Source organism: Microcaecilia unicolor, chromosome 3, assembly GCF_901765095.1.
Source record: "Microcaecilia unicolor chromosome 3, aMicUni1.1, whole genome shotgun sequence".
Classification (NCBI taxonomy): Eukaryota; Metazoa; Chordata; class Amphibia; order Gymnophiona; family Siphonopidae; genus Microcaecilia; species Microcaecilia unicolor.
This window is the reverse complement of record NC_044033.1, coordinates 510,176,035-510,201,293: the sequence shown is the minus strand read 5'-3', so window position 1 is coordinate 510,201,293 and position 25,259 is coordinate 510,176,035. Positions and strand designations below refer to the sequence as shown.

General features: G+C 43.4%; 1 protein-coding gene across 1 annotated transcript in view; it reads right to left on the bottom strand.

Annotated features, from left to right (window-relative positions):
• The window catches only part of CEP162 (centrosomal protein 162), a 261,158-nt gene that overhangs the window by 99,112 nt on the left and 136,787 nt on the right, over positions 1-25,259 (bottom strand). The window contains exon 18 of the mRNA XM_030199137.1: positions 17,886-17,998. Coding sequence (XP_030054997.1) covers positions 17,886-17,998 — 113 coding nt within the window. The remainder of the gene's footprint in view (positions 1-17,885; positions 17,999-25,259) is intronic.

Below are 25,259 nucleotides of genomic sequence, written 5' to 3'. Positions count from 1 at the left end.
GCTTACTGGACGCATGTACAAAATAAAATTACCTCCCGGGCCATGTGGTAGCTGGGCGGTAAGTTCCAAATTGGCGCGTGTTGGGCGCGCATCGCTGCTTATGTGGCTTTGTAAAAAGGCTCCTAAGTTAGCTGCAGAGCATTGGCAAGGAAGGCAAAATTAAAATTTGACAAGAAGCTTGCTGTAGATAAACCTGTCGCAATATGGCTGTCTCATAGGTCCAAACTGCTTACTGTTCAGCAAGTGTTGAAGGGAAAATTAATTCCTCTTATGGAGGATATTTTTTATTTTATTTTTTTTTGTTACATTTGTACCCCGCACTTTCCCACTCATGGCAGGCTCAATGCGGCTTACATGGAGCAATGGAGGGTTAAGTGACTTGCCCAGAGTCACAAGGAGCTGCCTGTGCCTGAAGTGGGAATCGAACTCAGTTCCCCAGGACCAAAGTCCACCACCCTAACCACTAGGCCACTCCTCCACTGTTGCTACTATTTGAGATTCTACATGGAATGTTGCTATTCCACTCACTAGCAACATTCCATGTAGAAGTCGGCCCTTGCAGATCACCAATGTGGCCGCGCAGGCTTCTGCTTCTGCTTCTGAGTCTGACGTCCTGCACGTACGTGCAGGACGTCAGACTCACAGAAACAGAAGCCTGCGCAGCCTTCTACATGGAATGTTGCTATTGGAATAGCTAAATACTACACCAACCCAAAGAACAGAACTCGCTGTTAACACTCCATCCACCCATAGGGAAAATAGTATTTTTTCAATTCTCTCTTTTGTTCTTCGTTGTTACAAAAACCAAACAACGAAAATGCATAAATATATTGAGATTTATATGGGAACCCTCAGAAGACACCACTTACGGCATAATCATAAATGTTTTTTTACCCAGTGGCATCGCGTCTCCTCATCGGGCAATCCCTTGGTGAACTATTTTATAGTGCTAATACTAACTAATACACTTCAAAAGTGCTCGAAGCTACAAGTGTACCCAGCTGCAAGTGCTTCAACAAAACAATAAAACTTTGGAAAACTTATCTTAAATTCCTCTCCGTGTCTCTTGCTGTTGGAGGCCGCTTAGGAATTTAAGATAAGTTTTCCAAAGTTTTATTGTTTTGTTGAAGCACTTGCAGCTGGGTACACTTGTAGCTTCGAGCACTTTTGAAGTGTATTAGTTAGTATTAGCACTATAAAATAGTTCACCAAGGGATTGCCCGATGAGGAGACGCTATGCCACTGGGTAAAAAAACATTTATGATTATGCCGTAAGTGGTGTCTTCTGAGGGTTCCCATATAAATCTCAATATATTTATGCATTTTCGTTGTTTGGTTTTTGTAACAACGAAGAACAAAAGAGAGAATTGAAAAAATACTATTTTCCCTATGGGTGGATGGAGTGTTAACAGCGAGTTCTGTTCTTTGGGTTGGTGTAGTATTTAGTTGAATTTACCAAAGATTTCATTATAGAGGAGATTTTGAGTGGTCGCTAGTGGAATAGCAACATTCCATGTAGAATCTCCAATAGTATCTATTTTATTTTTGTTACATTTGTACCTTGCGCTTTCCCACTCATGGCAGGCTCAATGCGGCTTACATGGGGCAATGGAGGGTTAAGTGACTTGCCCAGAGTCACAAGGAGCTGCCTGTGCCCGAGGTGGGAATCGAACTCAGTTCCTCAGCTCCCCAGGACCAAAGTCCACCACCCTAACCACTAGGCCACTCCTCCACTGTTGCTACTATTTGTAGAAGTCGGCCTTTGCAGATCACCAATGTGGCCGCGCAGGCTTCTGCTTCTGTGACTCCTCCAGTCTTATTACTACTTTGAGGCTTTACTGTGATAGTTCATTGACATTTGATTAAAAAAACATCAGCCATGTGGTAAGATCACGTTATCTTCAGTAATTTGTCAGCTTAAACCATTTTTGAGTAAGTCAAACCTGATTAAAATAGTCCATTGTATTTGTAACAAGCAGACTTGATTACTGCAACTGACGCACATACTGTACCCTGTTATGAAAATTTAGCAATTTGGATGACAAATATTGCATTTGGGGTGATGTGTGAGTGTGATGGAGTTTTTTTCTAAGCCGTATGATGGCAAGCCGAGCTCAAACCTTATAGTCTGCAAGTTCAGGCTGGTTGGGTGGCTGAACTGAGGCTTTTTTTCTCCATCAACATATGTGGTTATATGAAACTTTGACAGAAGGTGAGTGGCAAGTATTACTTATACGCAGGTGGTGTGAGGCTGGGTTCTTGATTTTCAATAATTAAAGTCAGCTAGAGTAAACTATTGGTCATTAGACGACTGACTAAGATAAGTCAGGAAAGACTCCAACTAGTCCAGAATACTGTGGTTCATTTAATAGTAAATGCTAGGAAGTCAGATCATATTACTCCAATCTTGATTGAATGGCATTTGTTACCAATTTCAGCTAGGATCACTTATAAGCTACTATGGGCCCTGTTTACTAAGCCGCGTTATAGGCCCGTACATTTACGGAGAGGCCCCGGTCTACATGTCAGACCTCATAGACTTACCACCCAGGAACACTAAAAGATCAGCACGCACATTCCTGAATCTCCATTTCCCCAGCTGCAAAGGACTAAAATACAAATTAACATATGCATCCAGCTTTTCCTACATAAGCACGCAGTTATGGAATGCACTACCACTCGCCGTGAAAAAAATGCGCGACCTAACTAACTTTCGGAAATCACTGAAGACCTGCCTGTTCAACAAGGCATACCGCAGCGATCCATCCTAATTACCAAACAACGAAACTCAAGCCTGAACTGAATAAAACCTAACTCTCTATACTGACTACCAAAGCCTACTCTACCACGAATGAACTTTAACGCAATACTACTTTATCTCTTATTCCGAAAATGAACTCTTTATACTTGACTGCTTAATCTACTATGTCAATCATGATCTTTAATGTAATACTACTTGTATCTCTCACTCCGAATGCGATCGCCATGACGGAACAATGTAAGCCACACTGAGCCTGCAAATAGGTGGGAAAATGTGGGATACAAATGCAGCAAATAAATGAATAAATAAACAGTGTACGCACCTACAATATCCTTATGGATGCCTACGCAGTTAGTGAACGCGCTAATTGTAGGCATGTTAAAAATGCTAATGCGCCTTAGTAAACAGGGCCCTATGTTTGGTCTTTAAGGTTTTTAGCATAGGAGGCCTAAATATCTGTTGGAGAAATTGATTAAACGAGAACACCAATGCTCTTTGCTTTCTTCTCAACGACGTATGCTGCAGTTTACATCATTAAAGGTGTCTTTTACTAAGGCACGCTCACGTTTTGAGAGCGCGCTAAAAGTGTGGGCGCGCTAAATGTTAGAGATGCCCATAGGAATGCATTGGCGACTCTAACGTTTAGCAACCTAACCAAAACTTGCCAATCTGATTCTTATTGACAATAATCATATTCTGACCATGTTCCCCATTATCCTTTTTGCTACTCCATATCCATCCCTTCCTATCTTTCTACGCCTACCTCCTAATGCTTATTTCCTTCTGAACCCAATTCCTCCTATGTTTAACTTACTTTCCGTTTATTCCATTAATTTTGCGTTTACCACAAACTGTATATTCTTATTACGACTTTGTAATTATTTATGTTGTTGCTATGTTAGCCGCATTGAGCCTGCCATGTGTGGGAAAGCGCCTGGTACAAATGTAATAATAAATAAATAAAAGACCCTCTAAATCAGTGAAGTTAACTTCCACAAGAAGCAGGGCTTTCTGCTAAGTAGGACCATAATGACAGAATAGGAGTCAACTCTTCAAAATAATTGGGGGGGGGGAGGAGGGGTGCTAAACCCAATGGAAATGACCCCTCCCTGCATACTATCAAGGACTTTGCTCAAGCACCCACTGAGCTGGCTCCTATGAATGTCAGCGGTGTATCCATTTATCTTGGCTTTTGTAAATTTCTGAAAACCTGGATTTCTGAGAATAATTTTTGGCAGCTGTTCTTAGGATTTTTGTTTTAGTTTATGATTTGATGTTTGAAAAATATTTAATTGCTATTGCTTAATGCATATTATGGCACATTGTAAACGTTTTATCTTATTCTTATTGTAAACCACTTTTAAACAGCTATAATAAACGATATATCAAATTATTAAAATCAAATCAAATCAATTATATTCAAAGAAAGAAGCCTATGAGGGATTCAGAGAGACCATTTGATAAACAAGGGATAAAAGGGGCACCAGGAAGGAGAAAGCTACAGCATAAAGACTAAATGAATTCTATATTTAGTCTTTACTGAGGAAGGGAGAAATGCCCAAAACAGTGTTTAACAGTGATGATTCAGAGGAACTGAAACACATCTTAGTAACCTGGAAGATGTATTAGGGCCAATTGACAAACTGAAAACTAGAAAAGTTCCTGGACCAGATAGGATACATCCCCAGACACTGAAAGAATCCAAAAATGAAATTGCAGGAGTGTTGTTACTAATGTGTAGCCATTCAGCAATGGTATCTGAAGACTGGAGAGTAGCCAATGGAGGAGTGGCCTAGTGGTTAGCGTGGTGGACTTTGGTCCTGGGGAACTGGGTTCGATTTCCACTCAAGGCACAGGCAGCTCCTTGTGACTCTGGGCAAGTCACTTAACCCTCCATTGCCCCATGTAAGCCGCATTGAGCCTGCCATGAGTGGGAAAGCGCAGGGTACAAATGTAACAAAAATAAAATAGATACTATTGGAGATTCTACATGGAATGTTGCTTCTATTGGAGATTCTACATGGAATGTTGCTATTCCACTAGCAACATTCCATGTAGAAGCCTGCGCGCAGGGCCGACTTCTACGTGTTGCTAGTGAAATAGCAACATTCCATGTAGAATCTCAAATAGTAGCAACAGTGGAAGAGTGGCCTAGTGGTTAGGGTGATGGACTTTGGTCCTGGGGAACTGAGGAACTGAGTTCGATTCCCAATTCAAGCACTGGCAGCTCCTTGTGACTCTGGGCAAGTCACTTAACCCTCCATTGCCCCATGTAAGCTGCATTGAGCCTGCCATGAGTGGGAAAGCACGGGGTACAAATGTAACAAACAAACAATATTAGAGTTTCAAGGTGATCTGAGAAACTACAGACCAGAAAGCCTGAAGCTGGTGTTGTGCAAAATAGAAACTATTATAAAGAACAAAATTACTGAACACGTACATAGACATGGTAAGAATGGGACAAAGACGGCAGATGACTCCTCCACAATCAACAGCACGAACAAGAAACAGCAGAGGTGACCAAAAAAGGGACACAGACCGTGTTTCGACCTATCGGCCTGCATCAAGAGTTTGCAAAGAAAGAGCTGATATAATTCTTCTTCATGAAACATACTCTTGTCTCGGAAATGAAATACCAGCTCAAAAAGGCAAGGGAATCACAGGACAGGTAACAGTAGAACTGGGAGTCAAAGCAGCCAAAGTGAGGCAGTGCCAGGCCTCTGGGCTGCTGCCACTCTGGGTTTCCATGTGGATAAAGAGGAGCCACTGAGTGTTTCTAGATTTTCAGAGAGCATTTGACAAAGTGCCTCATATTAGACTCTGGAGGATTGGTTAAAAGATAGAAAACAGAGTGTAGGATTACATGGTCAATTTTCTCAATGGAGAAAACTAAATAGAGAAATACCATAGGGATCTGTACTGGGACTAGGGCTTTTTAACATATAGTACAATCTTGATTATCCAACCTTCAGTAATCCAACCATCCGGCATATCCGACAGCCCACCCCGCTGATGTCATCACATTTATTTCTATTAAAAATCTTTGTTTTAGAACTAGTTTTGAAAATTGGGAACTCTATTGGCCATATTTTCAAAGCACTTAGCCTCCCAAAGTTCCATAGAAACCTATGGAACTTAGCCTCCCAAAGTGCTTTGAAAATATGCCTATATGCCTTTTTATGCATTGTTTGAGGGGTTACCATTGTTTTCCATATTATCCGATTTTTCACTTATCTGACAACAGGTCGGTTCTGTTTAGGTCGAACAATTGAGACTGTACTGTATTTATAAATGATATGGAAAAGGGAGTTTGCAGACGATACAAAATTATTCAAAGTTGTGAGAAACTGTAGGAGGAGCCTGAAAGACTGATAAACTGGGAATCCAAACAGCAGCTGAAAGGAATCCTGTTTAGAAGGAATGGATCTACGGAATCTTAGTGGAGATTAGGTGGCAACGTCGGTAATTGGGAAGCAAAACTGGTGCTGGGCAGACTTCTACGGTCTACGCCCTGATCGAGACTGAATAGATAGGGGTGGGCTAGAGTGTAAATTTTAAGGGGCTTTGACGTTAGCGTCAGAACATTTAGTACAAGAACTGTAATGGGCAGACTTCTACTGTCTGTGCCCTGAGAATGGAAAGGACAAATCAAACTCGGGTATACATATAAAGTATCGCATACCATGTAAAATGAGTTTATCTTGTTGGGCAGATTGGATGGACAGTTCAGGTCTTTATCTGCCATCATTTACTATGTTACTAGTATTTTAATGCGGACAGGTGCAAAGTAATGCATACAAGGAAGGATTCTCCTATATAGGTACGCAAATATGGAACGAATTACCTAAATCAACAAAAACAACACACGACGTAAATAATTTCCGCAAATTATTGAAAACTAACCTATTCAATAAAGCATACTACAATAATCCATCCCAAATACTAGTTAATTAAAATTTTACATCGAATCTTCACTTAAACATCATTCTGTACTTCCCGATTGTCCATACTATTCAACAAGATTAAAGTTTAATTTTCCTGATTGTTCAAGTTAATCTATCACGATGGAAGTTAATCCAACACCTTTTATTTCTGATTATGAAAATGTACTTTCTTTAACTGTATACTTAATCCTCTCTGTCTCCTTTTTTTTTTGTTACATTTGTACCCCGCGCTTTCCCACTCATGGCAGGCTCAATGCGGCTTACATGGGGCAATGGAGGGTTAAGTGACTTGTCACAAGGAGCTGCCTGTGTCTGAAGTGGGAATCGAACTCAGTTCCCCAAGACCAAAGTCCACCACCCTAACCACTAGGCCACTCCTCCACTGTTGCTACTATTTGAGATTCTACATGGAATGTTGCTAGAAGTCGGCCCTTGCAGATCACCAATGTGGCCGCGCAGGCTTCTGCTTCTGTGAGTCTGTCAGAGTCACAGAAACAGAAGCCTGCGCAGCCTTCTACATGGAATGTTGCTAGTGGAATAGCAACATTCCATGTAGAATCTCCAATAGTAGCAACATTCCATGTAGAATCTCCAATAGTATCTATTTTATTTTTGTTACATTTGTACCCTGCGCTTTCCCACTCATGGCAGGCTCAATGCGGCTTACATGGGGCAATGGAGGGTTAAGTGACTTGCCCAGAGTCACAACGACCTGCCTGTGCCTGAAGTGGGAATCGAACTCAGTTCCCCAGTTCCAGAGTCCACCACCCTAACAACTAGGCCACTCCTCCACGTCACCTTAAATATGTATTTCTCTTCCGGAATTGGCGATCACCATTACGGAAAATGTAAGCCACATTGAGCCTGCAAATAGGTGGGAAAATGTGGGATACAAATACTACAAATAAATAAATAAATAACCCAAACTATAGTTAAGCTGAAACCGAAATTTCTAGACTGTACTGTACTGACTTAGTACCCTGGAATACTGTCTATTTGGACCTATCTGTGGCTTGTGTTCAAGCCTTGCAGATGGTACAGAATTCTGCTGTGCGTCTGTGGTATAATCTTTCAAAGATTGATCATGTCTCTGCTCTGTTGCGCTGGTTTTCTGTGGTTCAAATTTAAATTGTTGGTGCTGGTTCAGCAAGGGCTATATCAAAACTCCTCTTGTTATTTGTGAACTGCTTGAGAACGGTATGTGCTCTCAAGGGCACTGCACTCGGCAAATGCTCGTGCTCTCATGGTGTCAGATTTAAGACATCTCCGGTTGAAGCTCAAATGCACTGGCACTTTCTTGTTGGCTGGTCCATCAGAGTGGAACAAATTGCTCCTAACGTTGAAGTCACAGCGGAATATTACATCTTTTAGAAAAATGCTGAAATGTTACTTTCCAGATTGTCATGAGCTTTTCATACCCTGCTGACTTTCTGCCTTGCTGTATTTGTGAATGTTTGTAGTTTATCATTTTAAAAAAAATTATGCATGTTACGTTGTTACCCGCCTTGGATAACAGAGGGCTATAAGTAAAAAAAACAAACATAAAACATAGTTCCACATTGGGAGCTAATTTCCAGGAAAAGGCCAATGTTTCTAGAAATAAATATATATACATAGTAACATAGTAGATGACGGCAGAAAAAGACCTGCACGGTCCATCTAGTCTGCCCACGATAAACTCATATGTGTATACCTTACCTTGATTTGTACCTGTCTTTTCCATGGCACAGATCGTATAAGTCTGTCCAGCAGTATTTCCCGCTCCCAACCACCAGTTCCGCCTCCCATCACCGGCTCTGGCACAGACCCCCGTATAAGTCTGCCCTCCCCTATCCTAGCCTCTCAACCACCAACCCCTCTTCCCCCCGCCACCCAATTTCAGCTAAGCTTCTGTGGATCCATTCCTTCTGCACAGGATTCCTTTATGCCTATCCCACGCATGTTTGAATTCCGTTACCGTTTTCATCTCCACCACCTCCCGCGGGAGGGCATTCCAAGCGTTCACCACCCTCTCTGTGAAGAAATACTTCCTGACATCTTTCCTGAGTCTGCCCCCCTTCAATCTCATTTCATGTCCTCTCGTTCTACCGCCTTCCCATCTCCGGAAAAGATTCTTTTGCGGATTAATACTCCTGCACAAATGCAAGACAAAGGAAAAACAGGCTAAAAATATTTTAAACACATATTTGAAGAAACATGTGATGCATGTGGGAAAGAGGAACCCGAATTATAGTTATGTAATGAAGGTTGCACATTAGTAGTCATGGACCGGGCAAGGGATCTAGGCGTTATCGTTGATGATACGTTAAAACCCTCTGCTCAGTGTGCGGCAGCGGCTAAGAAAGCAAATAGAATGTTAGGTATTATTAGGAAAGGAATGGAAAACAAAAATGAGGACGTTATAATTGTTGGAATGTAATTGTATTTTACATGCATTGCCTGTCACCTATTATTTCTCTGTGATTGCTCTGTGACCTCTGATGTGAGTTGCTTAGAGAGGTCACACAGCTATGCAACTTCCTGTGGGGGTCAGACACAGTAGATGCAGCACATGCAGCACATGGAGCACATGGAGCTCATGATCTCTCCTAACCTGAGAGGATCTATGGTGGTGTGAGCATCCATTACCATCTAAGCACATGGAAGGAGCTGATAAGACAAATGTATAGTAATATGTATATATAAGCCTGTCTGATTATAATCTAACTACAAACTGTGAGTAAACAGATGTTTTGTTACTTCAACTTTAAAGTGACTCAGCAGTGAATTATTCAGGGGTGAATGAGAGAGAGATGAAGAAAGAAATTAACATTTCTAAAGCTGAAGCTGTGTGTACTAAAATCTGCTAATTATTTACTACAAATAATCCAACAAAAGGGTTATGGGCCCAGGTCCAGGAATTGAAAAAGAAGAGAAATATTACCAGGCAGAAAAAAAAAGGCCACATTTTTCTCTTAAGTTTTAAAGGAAAGATTCAGTCTGTCTCTCTCTCCCCCCACACAGCAGACAGAAGGCTAAGAAAATGGCTGAGGGAGGAAATTCACCATTTTTCTATTCTCTCAAGGTGCCTAGATTAACTGAGTTTAATTATCAGCAGTGGGAATTAAGATTCATATGTCTCCTTCGAGCAAAAAGATTAAATATATGCTTAGACCAAGACAGAACAGCTGAAAATATGGCTGAATGGGACAATGCAAACTATTATGTGAAGTGCATGCTTTTGGAAGCTCTCTCAGAGAAACAAGCCATATTAGTGGAGGGAAAAGATACACCAAAGGACATTTTATATAAACTGAGAACTATGTATGCAACTACATATGCAAAGCAGCAACCAATTTGGCTGGCAGAGTTGAATGAAACCAAATTAAGGGATAAAAGTAAATGTAATGATCACATTATGCATCTTATGTCTTCATTTCAAAAGCTAGAACTTTCTGGAATTCCCATGTGTGATGCATTGAAAAGAGCATTTCTTTTTACCTCACTATCAAAGAAGTTTGATGTTTTTAGGTCTGTAAATGAGGCCATTGAAGGGCAATCTTTTGAACAGGCAACATCAAAACTAAGGCAGGAATGCATAATAAATGATTCTGAGGAGATGTGTTCTCAAAGCAAGTCAGAGAGAAATGAAACAAATTTCTTGGCAAAGAACAGAGGAAGGCGGAAAACTCCACCCAAGGGCAAGCTGATTTGCTACTCATGTGGAAAGGAGGGACATGTATCTAAATGGTGTAAGGAAACACAAAACACTCCCTCTAGCTCACCTAAGCCAATGGAACTAAAGAATTTTCAAACCAGGAAATGTATGAAGGACAAAGATAAACACAAGGGCTTTCTAATGGCAGAAAAATCTTTGACTATGGTAAATAATAATTCAAATGAAAGTACTTGGATTTTGGATTCAGGGAGCACATGCCATTTAACCAATTGTAAAGATTTCTTTCAGGAAATGTGTCCAGAGGAAGGTATTCTTAAAACTGCAAACGCAGGGACTGCTAAGATCCAAGCAAAAGGTATTGGATTCTTAAAATGCAAAGTGTCTAATGAAGTTAAAGAAATTCCTGTAAGTGATGTCTTGTATATTCCCCAAGCAGTTTGCAATATGCTTAGTGTATCTACATTAGATAAGAAGGGATTTGCGATTCATTTTGAAAACAGTAAGTGCACAATCTCTAAAAATGATGAAGTGTATGCTGAAGCTTTTATGCATAATGATGTTTATAAGCTGAACATTTCAGGTGAAGCCTCACATATGGCGCAAGTAAGGAAGAATGCTGGTAAAATGGAGAAATGCATAGACTGTGTTACTCAAAAAGGTGTGAGACCCTCATTTCCTGCATACACAGGAAATAGGAGTAATAAAGTACTGGACTTAATACACAGTGACTTATGTGGACCGTTTAATATCCCATCATTGGGAAATAACAGATTTGTGCTAATATTCTTGGATGATTTCTCTAGATATTGTGTGGCCTATTTGCTGAAAGAGAAAAGTCAAGTCACAGACATGCTGAAGAAATACGTAGCCATGGTGAGCAATAAATTTGAAAGAAAACCAAAGGTTCTTCAGACCGACAAGGGTGGTGAGTTCATTTCACAAAGCATGCGCACATTTCTAGAACAAGAAGGCATTCAGCATATCACAACAGTAGCTTATACACCAGAGCAAAATTCTGTTGCAGAGAGAAAATTTAGGTCAATTGTGGAAATGACCAGATGTATGCTGTCAGATAGCAATCTCCCTAAAAGACTATGGGGGGAAGCCATTCTCACAGCAGTGTACCTACAAAACAGAATGCCAACTAAAGGCGCGGAGCGCACACCACATGAGACATGGCATGGTAGGAAGCCAAACCTGTCACACATAAGAACATTTGGAAGTACAGCATATGCTCATATACCAAAGCAAAGAAGGCATAAGCTGGATTCCACAACAGAAAGGGGCATTTTAGTTGGCTATGCTCCAGGACACAAAGGATATAGAATTTTGAATCTGAAAACTGGCATTGTTGGCATAAGACATGTTACATATTTTGATGAAAACAAAAGGGTTGATAAAGGCTGGATTATCCCAGATGAGCCTTATCATCCAGAATATGAAACTAGAACCATAATAGACATGCCAGTGTATATAAATGCCATACCAAGGCAGATGTCTGAAAGCAACTCACCTGTATCTAACGAGGAACAGGCAGAGGAAGCAGACACAGAAAGGATCATTGAAGAAGACAGTACAGTTGGAGAAGGGGAATCAATTGGAGAAGGACTCTCAGATATAGAGGATGCAGAAAGGTCAGACCAACCTGTTGTCAGACGCTCATCCAGGGAAAACAAAGGTGTTCCACCCCCAAGACTGTCTTACCTAACAAAGTCAGCAGAAGCTCAAGAGCCCTTAACATGGGATGAAATTGAGAAAATGCCAGCAGAAGAAGCTGCTGAATGGCATAAAGCTGCACAAGAAGAAATTGATGCATTGGATAAAAATAATACTTGGATTCTTACAAAATTACCTCCTGGCAAGAAAGCTATAGGATGCAAATGGGTATTCAAGTTAAAAAGGAATGCACAAGGAAAAGTGGAAAGGTATAAAGCCAGATTAGTGGCAAAGGGATATCTTCAAAAATATGGAGAAGATTTTGATGAAGTGTTTGCACCTGTAGTGAAACACACGACAATTAGAACACTTCTGAGCATTGCAGTCTCAAAAGGCATGCAAGTCAACCACATTGATGTGAAAACAGCATTTCTTCACGGAGAAATAACTGAAGACTTGTACATGGAACAGCCAACAGGTTTCATAAATACAAAACAAAGACAGCTAGTGTGTAAATTAAACAAAGGTCTTTATGGATTAAAGCAAAGTGCAAAATGTTGGAATGAAAAATTGCATGAAATATTGACAAATTTAGGATTTAAGCAAGGTGAAGCAGATAAATGTTTGTACACTAGGTGCACAAATGGACAATATGCATACATTTTAGCTTTTGTTGATGATCTGCTCATTGCAAGCAAAAGTGAGCAAGAGTACAAGGACATTGTAAAATGTTTAAACCTCAATGTTGAGATAAAAGAACTTGGAAATGTGTCATACTATCTTGGTATAGAAATTGAGAAACAAAATGATGGTTCTTATCTTCTAAGCCAGAAGCAGAAAATAAATGAGCTTATTGAAAGTTTAGGTATGCAAGATGCCCAAGTTGTAAGCACTCCCATGATCACTGATTTTCTGAAGGATGAAACAGTAAGAGAACCTTTACCAGATAACATCCAATATAGATCAGCCATAGGTAAGCTTTTATATCTAGCTACCACATACAGGGCTGATATAACAAATGCAGTAGGAATTTTGAGCAGAAGGGTCAGCTCACCTACCAAATCAGATTGGACTGCAGTTAAAAGGATGGTAAGGTATTTAAAGGGTACCATTGATTGTAAATTAAAGGTTTCAGCCAATAGTAATCCAAAACTAATATGTTACTGTGATTCAGATTGGGCAGGGGATCATTCTGATTATAAATCCACAAGTGGATATGTGTTTATGTATGGAAATGTACAAATTTCATGGGCCAGTCATAAACAAAGTATTGTGAGTTTGTCTTCTACAGAAGCTGAATATGTGGCCGTATCGGAAGCGTGCAGAGAACTGATGTGGATTGAAAAAATTTTGCTGGATTTCGGAATAGCTGAAAAGAGACCAATCCAGATAATGGAAGATAATCAGAGCTGCATCCGACTGTCACAGAATGACAAGGTTCAGTCACGCACCAAGCACATCGCAACGAAATACCACAACGTGCGAGAGTTGGCGAAAGAAGGGGTCATCAGTCTACACTATTGTCACACCAGTGAGATGACAGCTGACATCATGACCAAACCGTTACCCAGAGAACATTTTGTGAATCTGCGTATAAAGCTTGGACTTTGTATGAATAAATAATTGCATGACAGTTATGCATGAGAAGGGGTTTGTTGGAATGTAATTGTATTTTACATGCATTGCCTGTCACCTATTATTTCTCTGTGATTGCTCTGTGACCTCTGATGTGAGTTGCTTAGAGAGGTCACACAGCTATGCAACTTCCTGTGGGGGTCAGACACAGTAGATGCAGCACATGCAGCACATGGAGCTCATGATCTCTCCTAACCTGAGAGGATCTATGGTGGTGTGAGCATCCATTACCATCTAAGCACATGGAAGGAGCTGATAAGACAAATGTATAGTAATATGTATATATAAGCCTGTCTGATTATAATCTAACTACAAACTGTGAGTAAACAGATGTTTTGTTACTTCAACTTTAAAGTGACTCAGCAGTGAATTATTCAGGGGTGAATGAGAGAGAGATGAAGAAAGAAATTAACATTTCTAAAGCTGAAGCTGTGTGTACTATTTGTATCGCTCAATGGTTCAAATCTGGAATATTGTGTTCAATTCTGGTCACCGCATCTCAAAAAAGATGTGGAGGGGCATAATCGTAAGGACTGCCCAAGTTTTGCTGAGGACGTCCTCGCAAAGCATCCCGGTGGAGTATTATCGAAACAAGATGGACGCCCATCTTTCGTTTCGATAATACGGTCGGGGACGCCCAAATCTCAACATTTAGGTCGACCTTAGAGATGGTCGTCTCTAGACTTGGTCATTTCTGATTTTGGGCGATAATGGAAACCAAGGACACCCATCTCAGAAATGACCAAATGCAAGCCCTTTGGTCGTGGGAGGAGCCAGCATTCGTAGTGCACTGGTCCCTCTGACATGCCAGGACACCAACCGGGCATCCTAGGGGGCACTGCAGTGGACTTCATAAATTGCTCCCAGGTACATAGCTCCCTTACCATGTGTGCTGAGCCCCCCAAAACCCACTACCCACAACTGTACACCACTACCATAGCCCTTAGGGGTGAAGGGGGGCACATACATGTGGGTACAGTGGGTTTGTGGTGGGTTTTGGAGGGCTCACATTTACCACCACAGGTAGGGGAGGGATGGGCCTGGGTCCGCCTGCTTGAAGTGAACTGCACCCACTAAAACTGCTCCAGGGACCTGCATACTGCTGTGATGGACCTGAGTATGACATTTGAAGCTGGCACAAAAGATTTTTAAAGATGTTTTTTGAGGGTGGAAGGGGGTTAGTGACCACTGGGGGAGTCGGGGGGGGGGGGGGGGGGTGATCCCCGATTTTCTCCGGTGGTCATCTGGTCAGTTCGGGCACCTTTTTGTGGCTTGGTCGTAAGAAAAATAGGACCAGGTAAAGTTGTCCAAGTGCTCATCAGGGACGCCCTTTTTTTTCATTAAGGGTCAAGGACGCCCATGTGTTAGGCACACCCAAGTCCCGCCTTCGCTACACCTCCGATACGCCCCCGGGAACTTTGGTCGTCCCTGCAATGGAAAGCAGTTGGGGACGCCCAAAATTGGCTTTCGATTACGCCGATTTGGGCGACCCTGTGAGAAGGACGACCATCTTCCGATTTGTGTCGAAAGATGGGTGTCCTTCTCTTTCAAAAATAAGCCTGATAGTGGAATTAGAAAAGGTACAGAGAAGGGTGACGAAAATGATAAAGGGGATGGGATGACTTCCCTATTTAAGAAAGGCTAAAGCGGCTAGGGCTCTTCAGCTTGGAGAAAAGGCGGCTGAGGGGAGATATGATAGAGGTCTATAAAATAATGAGTGGAGTGGAACGGGTAGATGTGAATCACTTGTTTACTCTTTCCAAAAATACTAGGACTAGGGGGCACAGAATGAAGCTAGGAAGCAGTAAATTTAAAATGAATCGGAGAAAATATTTCTTCACTCAACGTGTAATTAAACTCGGGAATTCGTTGCCAGAGAATGTAGCAAAAGCAGTTAGCTTAGCTGGGTTTAAAAAAGGTTTGGCTGGATTCCTAAAGGAAAAGTCCATAGATCATTATTAAAATAGGGTTGGGGGAAATCCACTGCTTATTTCTAGAATAAGCATCATAAAATGTATTGTACTGTTTTGGGATTGGCCATTGTTGGAAACAGGATGCTGGGCTTGATGGACCTTAGGTCTGTCCCAGTATGGCAATACTGATGTACAAATGTCTAATTTTATTAAAATTTAAATTTAGAAAATGCAAATATTTGAAAGACATGGAATACTGATATGGAACAACTATAACAAAAAATATAAACACTGATAAACTTGGCAAGAGAACTTTGTGGTTGGCAGAGCTGGTGGTTGGGAGGCGGGGCTAGTGCTGGGCAGACATATATGGTCTGTGCTGGGGTTGGTGGTTGGGAGGCGGGACTAGTGCTGGGCAGACTTATACAGTCTGTGCCGGGGCTGGTGGTTGGGCGGCGGGGATAGTGCTGGGCAGACTTATACGGTCTGTGCCAGAGCCGGTGGTGGGAGGCAGGGATAGTGCTGGGCAGACTTATACGGTCTGTGCCGGGGCTGGTGGTTGGGCGGCGGGGATAGTGCTGGGCAGACTTATACGGTCTGTGCCAGAGCCGGTGGTGGGTGGCAGGGATAGTGCTGGGCAGACTTATACGGTCTGTGCCAGAGCTGGTGGTTGGGAGGCGGGGTTGGTGGTTGGGAGGCGGGGATAGGGCTGGCCAGACTTATACGGTCTGTGCACTGAAGAGGACAGTACAAATAAAAAAGTAGCACATATGAATTTATCTTCTTGGGCAGACTGGATGGACCGTGCTGGTCTTTTTCTGCCGTCATCTACTATGTTACTATGTCTGTTAAAAAACATACTTCTATCTCAGCCTGCTATTAAAATTGCAGAGAAAAAAGTCACAATTGTGACGACCCTTTAAAGATTTTGGTGCAAATTGCAGTTCGTGTTTTCCTCATTAGTTCTCAGTATCAATATTCCCCACTGTCAATTTCTTCTATAACAAGACTAAATGCACACACTTATAATGGAGAGAGGGAAGGCACTAGGGCAGGGGTAGGCAACTCCGGTCCTCGAGAGCCGCAGGCAGGTCAGGTTTTCAGGATATCCACAATGAATATGCATGAACTTGATTTGCATACACTGCCTCCATGGTATGCAAAATCTATCTCCTGCATATTCATTGTGGATATCCTGAAAACCTGACCTGTCTGCGGCTCTCGAGGACCGGAGTTGCCTACCCCTGGCCTGCACTAGGGAACTGGAGACACATTTTCGCTTCTATCAGGCAGAGTAGCAAGATTCTCAGTGGTATAACAAGAGATATATGTGTATGGTGGGGGGAGATATACCAGAGGGTAATGTATATAAGTTTTATATGTGTATGCTGGTATATGTTTCTGTCTTTGGGAAAGGTATGGGAATGTGTGCATGTGTGGAAATAGTGTGTGTGTGTTGATTGCGAGTGTACAGGATTTCTGTTCAGGATGTATGGGGATTGTGGAAGGGGTGTATGCATCAGGTAGGTGTGGGTTTTGTGTCTGTATATGACTGCGGAGAATGTGGTAACAACAGTTAGTGTATCTGGGTTTAAAAAAAGGTTTGCACAAGTTCCTGGAAGAAAGTCCATATTCTGCTATTGAGACAGACATGGGGAAGCCACTGCTTGCACTGGGATTGGTAGCATGGAATCTTGCTACAATTTGGGTTTCTGCCAGGTACTTGTGACCTGGATTGGCCACTCCTGGAAACAGGATACTGGCTAGATGGACCATCTGTCTGACCCAGTATGGTTATTCTTATGTGTTTCTATGCCGGGGAAGGGTATGGGTAGGAGTTGGGGGCACACACATCTGTTTTCTTCCCCCCCCTCCGCTCCTCCCCACCAAGTCCACAAATGCAAAACAACAGCACTAGCCCCAAGGTCAGCAAAGTCAGATGAGATCAAAGATTTGCTCCATGCAGCAGCTGCTCATCACCATAGGAGCCAACTTTTCAAAATTATTGGGGGTGCTAAGCCCAATGGAAATTACCCCTCCCTGGACACATACAAGGAATTTTGTCAATATTGGGGGTGCTCAAGCACCCACAGCGTCGGCTCCAATGCTCATCACTAGTCTCTATCAGTTTGGGGGGGGGGGGGGAGGGAAGAGAAGGATGAAATTCAGCCACGGTCACTGCTTGGTCTTTTTTATGTGGGGGACCTGTGCTTCCTTCTTTTTCTGCCACTGGCTCTAATGTCTTAAGATGAGGAGCCTCCACCACCTGTTGCTCCTGTGCTCTTCCTCCGCATATTCCAAGTTATAAAAATACTAACTTCAAAGATGACAACTCAGCCAGCAGACACAGATTTTCCTTGAACATCCTCTCTTCATTTGTCTTGTTCTGAGCCTGGAGTTCTTTCACTTGCTTATATAATTTTTCATTTTCCTAGCAAAACGGAAAAATTACACAATGATTAGGGCCCTACCTAAGCTGCAGAACAAGCTTCTAATAATTCCAGTTGAGCAGTTAATAACATTTACAAAAGGCGGGAAAAAAAACCTTTTTTGTTAGGCCCTACCATACAGTGACTTTTTATAAATTGTAGTTCCTACTACTACTTAACATTTCTAGAGCGCTACTAGGGTTACGCAGCGCTGTACAAAATAAACAAAGAAGGACGGTCCCTGCTCAAAGGAGCTTACAATCTAAGTAACGAAATGTCAAGTTGGGCAGTCTGGATTTCCTGGGTAGAGGTGTAGAGGTTAGGCTTTTTAAGTTTAAGTCATTTTTTATTGACGAAGATAAGGATAGATACAATACGTGCAACTTTAAACAATCAATTCCATCTGCATCATAACTTTTTACTATAAACCCCTCCTCAATCCCCACACTCTCAACTCCATATCTAATGTTGTCCACCATCTTAATTTATACAATCGCGCTTGAAAATAATTCAAATATCTGCTATGTGTGAATAACAAATGGTTACTAGTAGCGCTCTAGAAATGTTAAGTAGTAGTAGTAGTAGTAAACACTAACATTAATACAAACTGGCTCTCGCAGTTTAAAACCTAATAAACTCAAATATCCCCGATAGTGTACAACAGCAATAAGCAAATCTCCTCTGAAGCATAATCATCACCCCTCCACCCCACCCCTCCCAATACCACCCCGTTATCTACCCATTCACTGCTAAAAATTTAGTATTCTGCTTCGTGCCACCGCCGTTTATTGTAATTTAAGTGGGAGCTCTACTATAACACAATAGTAGATCACCTAGTTCAGCATTGTAATCACATTTGGCGCTGAAAGATACAATACCAATATTAACTGAAATCTAATACAACAAAATGCTAATATATTTCAAGAAATTTAGAGACAGCGGTTAAGGTGTTTTATGTGAGTAAACGTGTTACCCGCACAAAATGATCAAAGGTATTGGGGGAGGACAAGTACATTTTCACTTTTTGGAGTTTATTTTGCACCTGCTGTAAAACAGGTGCAAAGCCTGCAGGTATTTTTGTGCGTGGAGTGCTACAACACGTTTTCAAAGGGGAATACCACAGAGAACTTCCTTTTCTGATCTGAAGAAGGTAGTGCTAGAGCCTTTATTATTGCTAGCGACTAATAATTTTGCATTAACAAATGATACACTTTTAATGTAAACTCCCCCCCCCCCCCCCAGTTTTCTTTTCATTGCTACTTTACATGCTGGATAAAATAACACAGTTGCCAAATATATATATACTAGCCGTTGAGCCCGTAAAAACGGGCTGGTATTGAGGTTTTCCTCCCCCCGCGGTCACCACCGCTCCCCTCCCCCCCGCGAAGTCGCCACCGCTCCGGCTCCCCCCCTCGAAGTCGCCGCCGCCACCCCTCCACCTGGCCCGGGCCCTCTCTTCACTTCTGAACTTACACATCCATTCGCCGAACGCAGCAACGCACATCAGCTGAGCTGCCCCTTCCTTCTCTGCCTGTGTGTGTCGCTGACGTTACGTCACAGGAGCGCGGGGCCATAGGCAAAGAAGGAAGGGCTCACTGCAGCTCAGCTGATGTGCGTTGCTGCGTTCGGCGAATGGATGTGTAAGTTCAGAAGGGAAGAGAGGGCCCGGGCCGGGTGGAGGGGTGGCGGCGGCGACTCCGAGTGGGGGGGGAGCGGTAGCAACCTCGGCGGCGCAGTTTCCCTCTCTGTCCCCCCCCCCCCCCGTCATCACGTATTGACGTGGGGGCGGGACAGAGAGGGAAGTCTCTACTGCGCATTTGCGAGTGAGTCGGTCACTCGCCATTTATATGTTTGATATATACACCGCCAAAACCGATATACTCATATCACCCCTCTCCTCAGGTCACTTCACTGGCTTCCGATCAGATACCGCATTCAGTTCAAGCTTCTATTTCTTACCTACAAATGCACTCGGTCTGCAGCCCCTCACTACCTCTCTACCCTCATCTCCCCTTACGTTCCCACCCGTAACCTCCGCTCACAGGACAAATCCCTCCTCTCAGTACCCTTCTGCACCACCGCCAATTCCAGACTCCGCCCATTCTGCCTCGCCTCACCCTATGCCTGGAATTGACTTCCTGAGCCCCTGCGCCAAGCCCCCTCCCTACCCATCTTCAAAGCCTTACTCAAAGCCCACCTCTTCAATGTTGCTTTCGACACCTAACCTCTATACCTTCAAGTAACCTAGACTACCCCAATTTAATGACCCCTACTTAACTAACTGTGTATTTGTCCTTTAGATTGTAAGCTCATTGAGCAGGGACTGTCTTTCTATGTTAAATTGTACAGCGCTGCGTAACCCTAGTAGCGCTTTAGAAATGCTAAATAGTAGTATTAGTAGTTGCCATGTTAGTCCACTTGCATGCAGAGAAATAAATTAAAAAAAAATAATATCAATACAAGGAAATACACATGCCCCCCGATATTCAACGGCTAAATTATCCCGCAATATTCAGTGCCAAGCTAAGTCTGGGCACTGGCACTGAATATCAGGGGATAATTTTGGGCAGGCTGGGCACTGGAACTTATGTGGACCTGACCGATATACAGCTGGGTCCCCCATAAGAATTATGCGGCCCAACTGAATATCGAGCCAGGGCCCGCATAACTTTTTTTTATTAAAAAAAAAAAAAAAAAGCCTCCTCGCTCTTGCAGCAGCTATCCAAAATGGCTGCCATGAGGTAGGGTTACCATATGGATCCAGAAAAAGGAGGACAGATTGAGTCAGTTTGGGTTTTACTTCCATTGCTTTCAATGGAAGCAAAACCCAGACTGGATCCATGTCTCCTCCTTTTTCTGGATCCATATGGTAACCCTACCATGAGGGGGCTGCACTCCTGTCCCCAACGATCACCAGGACTACAGCTAGGGCCGTGGGGGCCTACCTTGACAGGGGGGGAGTCCAGGAGAGTGGCCTTCTTATTATTGAGGGCTGGGAGAGGGGCTCTGTTTTTGATTTTAAGTTATGTGGATGCAGGCAATATCCAGTGTTAGCACCCGCATAGCTAAGCGGCATTATTTAGGACAGCTCTTGTCATCACCCACATAACCTCAGTCTCCTCCCCAGTGCTGTCCCCAGCACTGCCCCTGACCTGCCCACTTTTTGTTTGGGCAGTCTGTGGGGATATTCAGTGCACTCTCCAGTTAAGTGCCGCTGAATATCCCCACTTAGGCGTCAGGAAGCAATTTAAGCAGGCAGGAGAGACTCCGGCCCACTTAAATCCAGGGGCGTATCTGTGTGGGGCCACAGGGGCCTGGGCCCCCGCAGATTTTGCCCTGGACCCCCCTACCGCCGTCAATCCTGCCCCGCCGTCACCTACCCCCGCCGAGGTCCGCTTCCTCCTGCCTGCTGGTGCCTTTTACTTCAGCTGGCGGGGGACCCCAATCCCCGCCAGCCCAGCCGAGGTCTTAAGTTTTCTTCCTCGTGCTGTGCTGTTAAAAGCTGCATCCCTTCCCTTCTAGTTTCGGACGGAGTCTGACATTGCAGCACGTTGACGTCCTGCACGTACAAACAACATGCTGCGACGTCAGACTCCGTCCGAAACTGGAAGGGAAGGGATGCAGCTTTTAACACCACAGCACGAGGAAGAAAACTTAAACAAGACCTCGGCTGGGCTGGCAGAGGTTGGGTCCCCCACCAGCTGAAGTAAAAGGCACCGGCAGGCAGGAGGAAGCGGACCTCGGCGGGGGTAGGTGACGGCGACGGCGGGTTGACGGCAGGGGGGGGGGGTCATCGGCAGTGGCCGGGGGGGCTATAATGTGCACCCTCACTCTAGCCCCTGCCCCCCTACCGCTGAACCTCAGATACGCCCCTGCTTAAATCAATTTGAATATTGGCCCCATGAAGTTTAATATCGCATTGGTCATCAATCCAGGAAAAAGGACATTCAAGCTGAGATATCAACAATTTGAAATGTGTGCATTCTTTTAACTAAAGACTTACTGAACACAGATCCATCTGTAAATTACTGACAAGGTTGCAGGAGAAGCCTATATATTTTGCAGCATGTGAATAGGAAACAAGATTTTACACAGAAACATGTTCAAGAAAACAGCAACATCACCCATGGCTTTGAATAAGTATCTTTATGTTTATTTAGATGTGATATACTGCCATAGCTGGTAGCTAGGTTACTGGACAAGGTAGCATTCTGTTTTCCCTCCTCCTTCCAGAGTGTCTGGGAGTAGAAGTTGTTGCCCTGTAGCTCTCTCAGTTCACCGGAGAAATGTTTCATCTAGACCAGGAGACACCTAGACATCAGCGGCAGACTGCAGGCTTGGTTTTGTTGCATCTTCCATTTTGCCTGATCAGGACTTCTTCTAGGCAGCACCACCACCACCACAGGATTGCTGTCATACTTCTCTGCAGCTCCACTGCAGAGTGGCAGTCTTTATTATTTATTACATTTGTACCCTGCGCTTTCCCACACAATGCAGGCTCAATGTGGCTTACTTAGAGGGGCATAATCGAAGGAAAACGTCTATCTCCATGGGCGTTTATCTCCGAGAACGGGTCCGTGAAGGGGCGGACCAAACCGTATTTTCGAAAAAAAAAAAAATAGACGTCCATGTTTTATTCGACAATTTGTGAGCTGGGCGTTTTTGTTTTTCAGCGATAATGGAAAATGAAAGCGCCCAGCTCAAAAACGAATAAATCCACGGCATTTGTTCGTGGGAGGGGCCAGGAGTCGTAGTGCACTGGTCCCCCTCACATGACAGGACACCAACCGGGCACCCTAGGGGGCACTTTTACAAAAACAAAAAACAAGGTAAAACAGCTCCCAGGTGCATAGCACCCTTCCCTTGTGTGTTGAGCCCCCCAAATCCCCCTCAAAACCCACTGCCCACAAGTCTACACCATTACTATAGCCCTAAGGGGTGAAGGGGGGCACCTACATGTGGGTACAGTGGGTTTGGGGGGGTTGGACGACTAAGCATTAAGCAGCACAATTGTAACAGGTAGGGGGGGATGGGCCTGGGTCCACCTGCCTGAAGTCCACTGCACCCCCTAACAACTGCTCCAGTGACCTGCATACTGCTGCCAGGGAGGTGGGTATGACATTTGAGGGTGAAAATAAAAAGTTGTGAAACGGCATATTTTGTGGTGGGAGGGGGTTTGTGACCACTGGGGGAGTCAGGGGAGGTCATCCCCGATTCTCTCCAGTGGTCATCTGGTCATTTAGGGCACTTTTTGGGGCCTTATTCGTGAAAAAACAGGGTCCAGGATAAGTGCCCTAAATTCTAGCTAAAAACATATATTTTTTTTCCATTATCGGCGAAAGGCACCCATCTCTGATCGCCCGATAACCACGCCCCAGTTCCGCCTTCACCACGCCTTCAACACGCCCCCATCAACTTTGTCCGCATCCGCGACGGAGTGCAGTTGAAAACGTCCAAATTCGGCTTTCGATTATACCGCTTTATTCGTTTTTGTGAGATAAACGTCTATCTCCCGATTTGGGTCGCAATATAGGCGTTTTTCTATTTCGATTATAAGCAGGATAGTAATTTGAAATACAAAGTTAAGAATAGAATTTTCAATAAAACAGTAGCAAAACAATGTAAAGTCGGGCTTAGTAGTGTATGAGAAGTTGAGCTAGATAATATATGACTAGGATAAAAGAGGGTAGACAGGATAGGATAGTGTAATTTGGGAGAAAGGGTAAGGAGGGATAAAATTAAGGAGAGATGGAAAGAGAAGGATGGGAGGTTGGTATTTAAATCAGAACAGAATTGGGAGTGGAAGTTGTCGAGATTAGGTTGGGGCATTTGGGTAGGCTTGCTTAAAGAGATGGGCTTTCAGTATTTTTCTAAAGGGCAAGAAGTCGTTTATTAATCGGATTGGTCTGGGTATAGCGTTCCAAAGCTGGCTGCCCAAAAAGGAGAAACTGGATGCGTAGTAGGTCTTGTATTTAATTCCTCTACAATTGGGAAGGTGTAGGTTAAGATAAGTTCGTGAAGAAATAGATCTGTTTCTAGCAGGGAGGTCAATCAATTCATTCATGTAGCCAGGGGATTCGCAGTGGACGATCTTGTGGGTCATTGTGTTGATCTTAAAATTTATTCTTTCTTTGATGGGGAGCCAGTGAAGCTTTGCTCGAAGAGGTGATGCACTTTCAAATTTTGATTTGCCAAAAATAAGTCTGGCAGCCGTGTTTTGGGCAGTTTGGCGTCTCTTCAGTATTTGGGTTTTGCGTCCTAAAAAGACACTGTCAAAGAGTGCTCATTCTTCATCCTCTGCAAGAGTTAATGACTTTTCAGAATTCTTGGAACTTTAAGGGTCAGAGTTATTTCCTAAGCTAAACCTGCTGCAGGCAAGTTTGTCCCATCATGGTCAGTTTCCTAAGATGGAGAATTTCATCCACCATGGAACTGACTTCCATCAGGATGAGCTACATTATGTTCATTTTTGGTTTTTTGAATTGTTCACTGGAGAATCTCTGTCTGCCATGGATTCCATGAGTGGGTTCTGGACTAATTTGGAAGGGCTTAATGAGTCACCTGATAAGCAGCAGAACACAGTGTAGTTCAGATAAAATCACCTAGGCTCCACAGTCCTCTCAAACGTATGTACAAGTAAGAAGCACACCCTGTCTTGAAGGACAATGGTCCAGCAACTGCTCTATGTTCTCAGGACTAGGACGATGGATGAACTGGAAAGAAATCAACTTAGAAGCATTCCTGGTGCTACTTGATGTGATGGGAGGTTATTCCAATTACACAAGTCATTATTCGCTTAAGATCTAACAAATGAGAGAACACAGCTTCAGTTCCAGGACTTAAACTTGATGACATCAAGGAAGTTCGAAGGAGTGAATCTTCAGTGGGCCCAGATGCTGAATTGGACCAAGCATGGCAAAGACCGCTGCTAATAGAAATAAGCCAGCGCGCAGCACATGCGATTCAGCGATGTGGCTTCTTGGCGGGAGACTACATAGCAGGGAACGCAGAAACCGTGCTCAACTGCCACTCCCCCCAAAGGTGACACCACTAATAATGCTCAAAATAGCCGATGGGAAGGCTCCAAAGCCTAGGTCCGAGCACTGGCAAAAAATAAAATTAGCTGTCCTAACCCTTGTCCTCCCTACCCCTGTACGCAGCTGCTTTCTTTTTCCCGGGAAGCCTTAAGGTACCCCTCCCATGAAGACTGGGGAGGGGGTTGAGGCAGGCATTACTGGGGGAGGAACCTATGACCACAGGGTG